The sequence below is a fragment of the Lacerta agilis genome, chromosome 2 (genome assembly GCF_009819535.1).
Source record: "Lacerta agilis isolate rLacAgi1 chromosome 2, rLacAgi1.pri, whole genome shotgun sequence".
Classification (NCBI taxonomy): domain Eukaryota; kingdom Metazoa; phylum Chordata; class Lepidosauria; order Squamata; family Lacertidae; genus Lacerta; species Lacerta agilis.
In genome coordinates this window covers 107,984,042-107,993,362 of record NC_046313.1, presented here as the reverse complement: position 1 = coordinate 107,993,362, position 9,321 = coordinate 107,984,042, and the positions used below count along the sequence as shown (strand labels likewise).

Sequence of the window (9,321 nt, the reverse complement as noted above, 5' to 3'; positions counted from 1 at the left end):
ATTGGAAGCACTCAAGAAGAAGAGCTGCCTACAAGGGGTGGTAAGCAGTTTCTATATAACCTTTCGTGTCTCTGATAATATGGAAACAGTCACTACCAGCGCTTTGCCAAGACAATATTTTCCACAAAGCACCCTCCAGGGCACCCGTAATTTCTAAAATCACCATGATACAGAGAACTAATTCTTTCCCCTGACAAGGCTTCATTTTCCATGGAGGGAAAAGTTTTCGCACGCTGAGGAAGTCGGCAGGTAAGATAGATGACAATCCAAAAAACCCACAGTCTGACTTTTTATTTTATTGGTTTTTTTTTTAAACAACTTTTTTGGTTTTATTTATTAAACAAACCAGCTCGACCACCTTTTTAAAAACTCAATGCTTCCTATTTCAAACTCGGGGGAGCAAATAGGAGAGGAGACAGGCTCCCAGTCTCACCTCCCCCTGCCCCCATAAATAGAAGAGGGAAGAGGAGAGACCCCCCCGACACGTTCATATTTATATATATTTACACTCCAAACCTCAGAGCTGCTCCCCCCTCAGATCAAAGGGCAACAGAGCCCCCTACCAGAAAAATAAACTCAGGTGAAACCAAAGGAAATAAGCAAAAATACATTCAGCTGGGAGCCTCCCAAAATCCTGATCCTTGCCCCCCTCCCAAATTACACTCTGAGCACCCACTAAGTGTCTAACACCCCTACTCCAAGGGGCAAATTCCAGTGTCACCCCCCCATACAAACAGAAAAGGAGTTTAAGGAGACACCCCGTATTCAGGATACACCAAAAGGGGGGGGGGGGGGGAACAAACCCCTGCAAACAGCCCTCCCGCGATCTTGGGGAGGAGAGGGGGGAGGAAGTTAACAGAATCAAAAAGGGGAGGGAAGGTTCAGCATCCTTGGCTAGTGGTGGCTGGAGAGACTGGGGTCTTGCTTGTCAGTGTGGGAGCGCACGTCTGGCTCAAGGCGGCGGGCTGGCGTTCCGTCACGAGGTGGAGCGGCTCGCTCCCAAGAGCGGGGGTTCCAGCGAAGGACGTCCGACTGGGAAGCCCAAGGGGAAGGAGAACACACACACGGCAGCTGAGAGGAGGAAATGTCACTTGCGTTCCTGAAACCCCCCCCCAAAAAAAAAATAGTCCCAAGAGTTGCCTTAAAAAGCGGGCTCCGTTTCTCAATCCCTATCCCATCTTCCGTTCACACGGCAAGTCCCGTAAGGCAGCCTCACCTGCTGGTAGACCTCAAAGCGCTGGGCACGGAAGATACCACCGTAGGCAGAACCAGGGGACTTCAGCCTGGCACCAAAGCCTCCAGAGAAAGGCCTGAGGGGAGAGGAAAAAGTCTCCGTGATGAGGCAGCCAAAGGTGCTATTTCACTTCTCTCTTGCTGCTCAGGGACCATCTTCCGACACTTACTACTTTTAACGGAAACAATATATCTGAGAACTTGCACACACACAAAAAGGCACTAGTAACAGGAAGATGCTTTAGGGAAAGGCCTTTCTATGCTTCCTGGCTGACTCAAAGCATTGTGGCCAGCGGGTCAACTCCACCAAATGTGAGATGGGTCCAGTCGTCCTCCTTTTTTGAGTCTGCTATATATTAACTGGGCGCCAGCACCCCCAGGCAGCATCAGGGGGGAAGCCTGATAACTGGAGACCATATAGTCTGTTTCCAGGACATTTTCCCCATCCCCAAAGCTCTTTCCGCCCCACACAGAACACTCACCTGCCCCCAGAGGGGGGCCGGGCCCCTGGAGACCCCAGGCCATTCAGTTTCCTGTAATCTTGTAGCGGCTTCATTTCCAGAGCGTGGAGCTGGCGGGGGGAAAAAATCCTACATCAGAACCAGCGGGTGGGTAGGCCTTTCCCACGGAGCAGAGTCCAGCCCACCAGCCCTCTTTCTTACCTCGTTACGGCCCACTCCGCCGTGAGGAAACGCTCGCACGGCTGGGGAGACGAGGCGCCCGGCTAGCTGCCCGGGCGGCCGCAGAGCCTGGGTGGCCACGGACACCAGGGGCATGGGGGGAGGCGGCGGCTGCGGAGGGGCAGGGGCAGAAGGTGGCGCCTGCTGCAAGGAGCCAAAGTTCACCACGGGGGGCAGCTGGGGCGGCTCCACCACGGGCAAAAGGACCTGGGGCAGGACAGAGGGGAGGGAAAGAGAGAAAGACAGGGGCTACATTACAATCCTGGGACAGTTTTGGTCCAGGAGCTGGGCTGGAAGAGATGGTGCTTCGCTCACCTGCTGGCCTGGGCCTGGGCCAGTCAGGAAGTTGCTCTGGCTGCCTTGCCCCAGGGCGGCAGGGTAGAACTCGGAGGGGGATGCAAGTTCTTGGCGCACCTGCAGGGGAGGAGAAGGAACACGATGATGGCAACTCCCAACAGTCCATTTCTTGAAGGAGGTGGCCACTTTGATTGCATCAAAGGTTTCTGAACCCAAGATTACCATTGGAGCCCTCCTGGATCAGTTCCAAGGTCCATCATAAAGCAAATGGCTCTAAGAAAACCTACAAGCAGGGTGTCAGAGGCTAGCTGGCAGCAAATCACAGAGTGTGATTTTTATTAGAAGAACAGGATCTTCTCAAGAGTGCCAGGCCTAGTGAGCACAGCAACTCTCTTCAGTAAGTCTTGCTCCTAGGAGGCAGTTATGGAGACTACAGGTCCCTGCCTTCCCACAGCTCCCTAAGTGTCCTCTTTCCCTGGGTCTTTCCCAAGCTATCTGAGACTAGGTCGACACATCTGCCTCTGCTCCTCCCTCTTCATACCCCTTCTGATTCGGGGAGGGGAGCTTGTTGTAGCAGGAGGGGAAGATCCCCCTGGCTTCACACATCTCTGCCTCTCCTGCTTTGGGTTCTGGACCTCTCTCTGCCAACGATTCTCTCTGCTCCCCGTTACCTCTTCAACTTCCAACACCTCCTCTTCCCAGTCTTCTCCCTCCGACCACTCATTGTTGTCCCACCACCACTCCCCGAGCTCTGAGCCTTCTTCCTTTGGGGGTCCCCCAGCTGGTGCCTCCCACCATTCCTCTGCGTCCAACCAGTCCGTGACACAGGACCTAAGGGCAGGAATGTTCTCCTGTTCGTGATCCGCAGCAACCGGTATTTAGAAGCATGCGGCCCACGATCCTCAGTAACTGGCAGCACTCTTCACATCTGTGGCTCTGGAGCTGCAGAGCAACTGAAAAGAAAGCTTGGCTCCTAGGCAAAAAAGCTACTTGCCCATGAAGAGTAGCTGCCCACTATTATAGACACAACATGAGGAAAGCTCCTGGCTTCCTAAAATGTGACCCCCCCCTCCCTGCATTCCCCACTGCCCTGCTCTCTCTCTCAGCTCCCACTCATTTGTGCCACATCATAAACTCTTCCTCTCCAACCCACCGCCTCCAGAAATCTGGGTTTTCTTTGCACCCCCAATTCCCAGAAGAACTGCCCTTTAGTTTATTTGCCCACCACAACGCCTAGTACCTGAAGCAGGGCTTGCTCTGGAGCCAGCTGACTGCTGCAGAAGGCTGAGCTGTAGATGAAGGAAGGAGGGGGAGCCTGGTACAGCAGGCCTGTGGCTGGCAGCTTGGGAAGCTCCGCCGCCTGCAGGGCCGATATCTCCACGTACTGCCCCTTGAGGGCCACCCCCGAAAGCAAGGCGGAGCTGGGCAAGACGGTGCCCGCGGCCGTCTGAGCGGGAGAAGTGGGGGCTGGGCTGGGCTGGAGGTACAGGTGCTGGGACCTAGTGAAGGAAGCGAGCCACAGGTCAGTCAGAATCCAACCCCTGCAACGCACGATTCGCTGCTAAAGAATCCTCGACGGGTGGCCATCCAACCTCCGCGGAAGGAGAGTCCACCTCTTGTGGGAGTCCGTTCCACTGTCAAACAACTACTGCCAAAAAGTTATTCCTGATGTTTACTCGGAATCTCCCTTTCCTGTAACTTGAATCCACTGGTTCGGGTCCCACCCCCTGGAGCGGCAGAAAACAAGCTTGCTCCATGTTCCATGCAGCGGCCCGCACGAAGATGGGTACAATATCACCTGTGTGGACCGGACTCAAGTGCTTCTCACAAAAGGCAGGGTGGGAATGCATGCCAGGCTGCAGAGTCTCTGCGGTGTCTCCCTGCCACAAGGGGAGCTCAGAGCCCCATATGCCCCCTGCCCTTACCTGTAGGTGTGCAGAGAAGGGGTGCTCGGTCGGTAGCTGCTGCCCCCACTCGCACCGTGAAGCTGGGAATCCAGCTGGGCAGCTTGGACCTGCAGAAAGAGGATGCAAGGAACCTTTCAGAGGAGGTGGGATAGCTAAAACCACGCCTCCTGAGCTGTGCCAGAGGCCCCACAGCAACACACGAGGCGCCCCTCCTCTGCCCAATCTGCCAAGGTAGGTACCTGGTTCCCGTAAAACAGCTCCGGGTACAGCCGCTGACCCTGGCCCCTCTCACCTGCAGGGAGGAAGAAGCACAGTCAACCACTGCTCTGGCTAGGAGCCGCATAACGTGAGCTCTTCCCTTTCCGTTCCAAATGCCCCTCCATACCTGAGAACACGGAAGTGTCTGCTGGGAGGCTGTGCAGGCAAGATGCTGGGGCGACAGGGAATGGCCGGGCCTCGCAGCCGCGACCAGGAGGCGCCTCGGGGGAAGCTCGGTGGCTGGGAGGTGCCGGCGGAAGCAGCTCCCACTCCCTGGGGGCAGAGGTCAGCTGCGGAGAGGGAGGAGGCAGGGGAGTCATTGGAGGCAACCAAGCTCTAGGCTTCCTTTCTAAACGGACCAAATGTTTATTCCCTCGTACAGATTTAAACTCTACCTTGCCATGTGCAAAAATATACTAATAGAGAAAATCCTATTAACGGTTTAACCCGCTGCACCGCAGAAGCAAACTGAAATGACAATAAATTTGGCAAAATATATTCTGTATCACCCAGGTCTAACAGCTGCATTTTTAACCTGAAAAGGTTTTGGGGGAAACTTCCAAGGGCAATCCCATGCGCAGGAGGTTGAAGAAATCAAGCCCCAATATCGCTTGCACATCAATATCTTTTCTGATTCTATCTTCCGTGGAATACGTGGTTTTAAAAAGGTGCATGCTGTAACCTGCCCTGACACCTTGGGGTGAGAGGAGGGGAATATTAGTAAGGACTGATGGGCAGCAACAGCGAGGGAGGAGGCAGATGCCCCTGCTCTCATCCGGGAATCTGGCCAAGACTGGCCTTTCAAAAGAGAAGCCAGTTTAATCCAGACTTTGCATCCCGATCCAAGAGACTGCTGAGGAGCAGCCCCTGCATGCAGAAACTACAACAGGCCCCACAGCTGAAATGCAAGGACACCCACTGTCCAGCTAGCAAAGCCAAGCTCTTTTGCAGCCCTCCAAGCTGAACTCAAGGGGGGGGGGGTGGGAAGAGAAGAGGGAGCCCCCAAATCAGCGCTGGCACATCTTCCCCACTTACCCCCTCGGCAAGTCCCTGGTGCAGCTCCTCTTTGTCTGGCTTCGGCCCTTCGTTCACCATGAAGCGAAGGTCAGCATCCTGAAGGGGGCGAAAACCAGGGGGAGGGGGTTGGAATCTGAGTCTGGGACTTGTACGAGAAGGGACTGCAAAACACATGCGTCTTGCCCCTCTTCTGCTGAGCGCAGGAAGAAAGCCGGGCTTGGCACTTACCTTATCGCTAGCGCCAAACTGGATGGGTGGGCAGGCCCCGGGGGACTCGAGCTGGGGGGTTGGCTCGGACGTCATCGCACCCAGACTCTCTGCGCTGTTGTCTTTTGCTTTCTCCACTCGCTGGGAACGCTCTGTGCCAATAGCACCAGGGGGAGGGTGGTCGCGGGGCAGCGGCTCAGGGGAGCTGCTCACCTGTCGCAGGAGGAGGAGGGGTGGTGAAACTCGTGGGCCCTTTGAGACCATGGGGGTGGCAAACAGTTTAGCCGGAGGGCAGTATCCAGGCTCACTTTCCAGAGGGGTTTTTTTTTGGGGGGGGGAGCGAGGTGGTTGAGGGGAACTGCTGTTGCTATTACTTCACATTTATTTAGCACCAACTGATGTTTGCAGCTTAAGTGAAAGCACTTAAAAAAAACAACAACATATTTATGAGTGCAAAGATAGGCAAGAAGGTATGTAGGGGGGAGAATTATGTCTGGTACTATTTTCAAAATCAGTGCAGGATTTAAGGGGGTGGAAGCTTACATTCCCTGCCTGGATTATTGCCAGTTCCCCAAGATTAGGAGAAAATTATGTATATAATGTAATTCAATCTCCTGAAGAGCCTGGGCTAATTTTACTTGGATAAAATTTTAAGTGCAGAGACCTGCACGTCCTTCAATTACGCTACTCCTCCTGAATATACTTTCAGAAAGAGGAAGAGAAGTTGCCTGAAAAAAATCCCAAAGCAAGAAGAACCTGGGATGCATGGTCTGTGTTAGCTACAAATGCACCCCACGCTAAGATTCATTGAAACCACCCACACGTGGACTCCTTTCTAGCAAGAAGAGGGCAGGGGAAGCTGTTCTGGAAAAGTGGAGCAGGATGCAGCTGTTGTGGTTGTAAAGGGGCAATGCTTTCTTTGCTGCTAAAAAGATCTTTGGAAGGTGGGAGTCCTCCTAACAACCTTGCAATTCTCACAGATCCTCATTTGTAATGCCAAACTGAGGCAGAGGACCGAATCCTAACTGGAGCAAAAATGACAAGAAGAGCTCAAGCGAGAAATGAGGTGGTTGAGTCAGGAGAAGTGGTTGAGTCAGGATTCAGAAGCCCAATCAGGATGGCAGAATCAAGTGTGTCAAGAGGTGGGAAGAGCAATGGAAGAGCCAAAAGAGGACACCAGTCAGTGCAACACACACACACACACACCAGAAACCTTTGGGAGAGCTGTTTCAGTAAAACAGGGTGGGGTGGAACCAATCCAGTAAAGGAAACCATTAAGGCAGTGGTGGCCAAACTTGGCCCTCCAGATGTTTTGGGACTACAATCCCCATCATCCCTGACCACTGGTTCTGTTAGGGATGATGGGAGCTGTAGTCCCAAAACATCTGGAGGGCAGAGTTTGGCCACCACTGCATTAAGAAAACCAAAGCAGCTGCATGCGTTATATCAATGCTGACTGAAGATGTGGCGACACCCCAGTGTTACTTATGTACCTTCTTCTCCTTCAGCAAACTGGAGTCTCTGGCTGGCGGGGGCCTCCTCCTCTGCTCTTTTGGCTCTGCTCCCTCCGGTCCGGCTGCAGCGGCTGGATCCTCGGTACTTTTGCCGATGGCTCCGCTGCGCTTGGCCCCAGCATCTGGTGTGGCCTTCAGACCCCCGTCAGGAGAGCTGCGCTGGCTGCAGGTGGCTGAGGAGACCTGTGAGTCGCTGCTGAGGTCCACCCCACTGTCAGACAGGCTCATCTGGGCAAGGGGCAAAGCAGAGTCAGCAAACAGGGTTAGGGGACAGAAAAGCTCCCTCATCGGCAAAGTCCGGCTCCGCCCTGGAAAGGGAGCCTCTGCAGAGCATGCACCGGATCCATCGCATCTCAACGGACCTCACCTCCGTACTAGCAACCTCTTCGAAGGCATTCAGAGGGTCGATCCAGGGCTCCACAGAGGCAGGGCGGTAGCTCTTTCGGGAGGAGTCTGATGAAACAAAACACAGGGGCACCTCTGAACCAGGAATGTTTGCTCTCTCTTCCCTGATCCAAAGAGCTGCTCCCTCTCGCTGCCAGTTCTGATTTCCCTGCCTGCCCCAGGAGCATAGCTTTCCCTTCTTCTCCACATGCTTGCAATAACTCACTGGAATTCAGCTGGTTCCAGATCTGTGGGGCGAGCCCCTCGGACACCGGAACGCTCCTGCTGCGAGGTTTGCCGGGGGTCTCCTCTTTGGGGGCCGAGAAGCCAGGGCCGCTGGGGAAGGGAATGGGTTCCTGAGAGGGACAAGGGACAGACACATACGTGAGACCTTGAGAAGCCAGGCAACCTTCCTTCTGCTTCATGCCATGCGATTACATAAAAAGAGAAAATCGCTTACCTGCTGGAGCAGGTCTTGCTTCCGGGGCCTCTCCCGGCGCTTTGCAGAAAAGCCACCCAATGCACTGGACTCCTTCACTGGGGCACTGCTAGAGAGAAGCAGCTGGTTCTTGTCCAGGAAGCAAGAGTCTGAATTGGGGGTTGTGGTGGAAAAAAACAGCAAAATGGGATTGTAGTGGGGAAGGAGCAGGCATCTGATCTTAGAATCATACAGTTGGAAGTGACCCCAAGGGTCATTGAGTCCAACCCACTGCAATGCAGGAATTTCAACATGCAGCCCTCCATCCAATCTGAAACCATACTGGGCCCTGCTTAGCTTTGGAAATGTAAGATTGTATTGTGCATTGGGAGAACCGATGCAGCACTTGTTAGCTCCTAGAAAGTCCCTTGAGGGGGAGTGGGGAGAGGGACGGGCATCCTGAAATAACTGCAGCCCCCTAGAACAATGGAAGAGTTGATTAACACACTCAGCAGAGATACTGGTCATGTGTCCCATCATGCTTGTCAACTGAGCCAAGTAAGATAATGACCAATGGGCAAATTACCATATTTTTCCATGTATAAGACTAGGTTCCCCCCCTAAAACACAATGTCAAAAATTTGGGGCATCTTATACACTGATGGACACGGGTGGTGCTGTGGTCTAAACCACTGAGCCTAGGGCTTGCCAATCAGAAGCTTGGCGGTTTGAATCCCCGCGGCGGGGTGAGCTCCCTGCTCCTGCCAACCTAGCAGTTTGAAAGGACGTCAAAGTGCAAGGAGATAAATAGGTACCGCTCCAGCGGGAAGCTAAACAGCGTTCACCAGAAGCGGTTTAGTCTAGTTCACCAGAAGCGGTTTAGTCATGCTGGTCACGTGACCCAGAAGCTGTACGCCAGCTCCCTCGGCCAGTAAAGCGAGATGAGCGCCGCAACCCCAGAGTCGTCCGTGACTGGACCTAACGGCCAGGGGTCCCTTTACCCTTTATACACTGATACATCTCCCCCCGTTTTCTTAAATCGGAGTCCCCCCGTACGGTAACTGATCGCCAAGAATGAATTTAGTCTCTTTCAAGACAAAGAAATCCAGATCCCCTGGTTACTAAGCACAGACTCTGCCCATTACCTGCGCTGCCACTGTTCCTACTCTCGAAGCGTCGCAGTGGGAGGGCAGAGGAGTTGCTGCCTCCAGGCCCCAGGAAGGGAGGCTGGGCAGGGCCAGGGGAGGCTGGCTTTGTGTGGCGGCTGCCCAGTTCAGCCAGAGCCTGCTGGATGCCAGCTGGGTCGCTGTGGATGACACGGTCCAAACGATACACTGTGCTGGTGGTGGGTGCTGGGGGAAGGCTCAGGCCCGGAGAGTGGTCATCGGTGTTCCGGCTAGAGGAGG

The 9,321-nt window shown here is 54.1% G+C and overlaps 1 protein-coding gene across 5 annotated transcripts in view; it reads right to left on the bottom strand.

Annotated features, from left to right (window-relative positions):
• Positions 1-276: 276 nt before the first annotated feature.
• Positions 277-9,321, bottom strand: part of PRRC2A (proline rich coiled-coil 2A) — a 36,258-nt gene continuing 27,213 nt past the window's right edge. For 2 of the 5 annotated variants that reach the window (XM_033141664.1, XM_033141665.1), the window contains exons 17-32: positions 9,061-9,311; positions 7,958-8,085; positions 7,724-7,853; positions 7,481-7,566; positions 7,093-7,341; positions 5,621-5,812; positions 5,411-5,488; positions 4,503-4,665; positions 4,357-4,412; positions 4,136-4,224; positions 3,451-3,709; positions 2,229-2,327; positions 1,896-2,120; positions 1,716-1,804; positions 1,217-1,310; positions 277-1,032 (exon numbers count right to left, since the gene is read on the bottom strand). In XM_033141664.1, coding sequence (XP_032997555.1) covers positions 895-1,032; positions 1,217-1,310; positions 1,716-1,804; positions 1,896-2,120; positions 2,229-2,327; positions 3,451-3,709; positions 4,136-4,224; positions 4,357-4,412; positions 4,503-4,665; positions 5,411-5,488; positions 5,621-5,812; positions 7,093-7,341; positions 7,481-7,566; positions 7,724-7,853; positions 7,958-8,085; positions 9,061-9,311 — 2,326 coding nt within the window. In that variant the 3' untranslated portion in view covers positions 277-894. Of the gene's footprint in view, positions 1,033-1,216; positions 1,311-1,715; positions 1,805-1,895; positions 2,121-2,228; positions 2,328-3,450; positions 3,710-4,135; positions 4,225-4,356; positions 4,413-4,502; positions 4,725-5,410; positions 5,489-5,620; positions 5,813-7,092; positions 7,342-7,480; positions 7,567-7,723; positions 7,854-7,957; positions 8,086-9,060; positions 9,312-9,321 lie in introns of those variants that run through there. The other 3 variants (XM_033141666.1, XM_033141667.1, XM_033141669.1) reach the window with 3 other exon arrangements.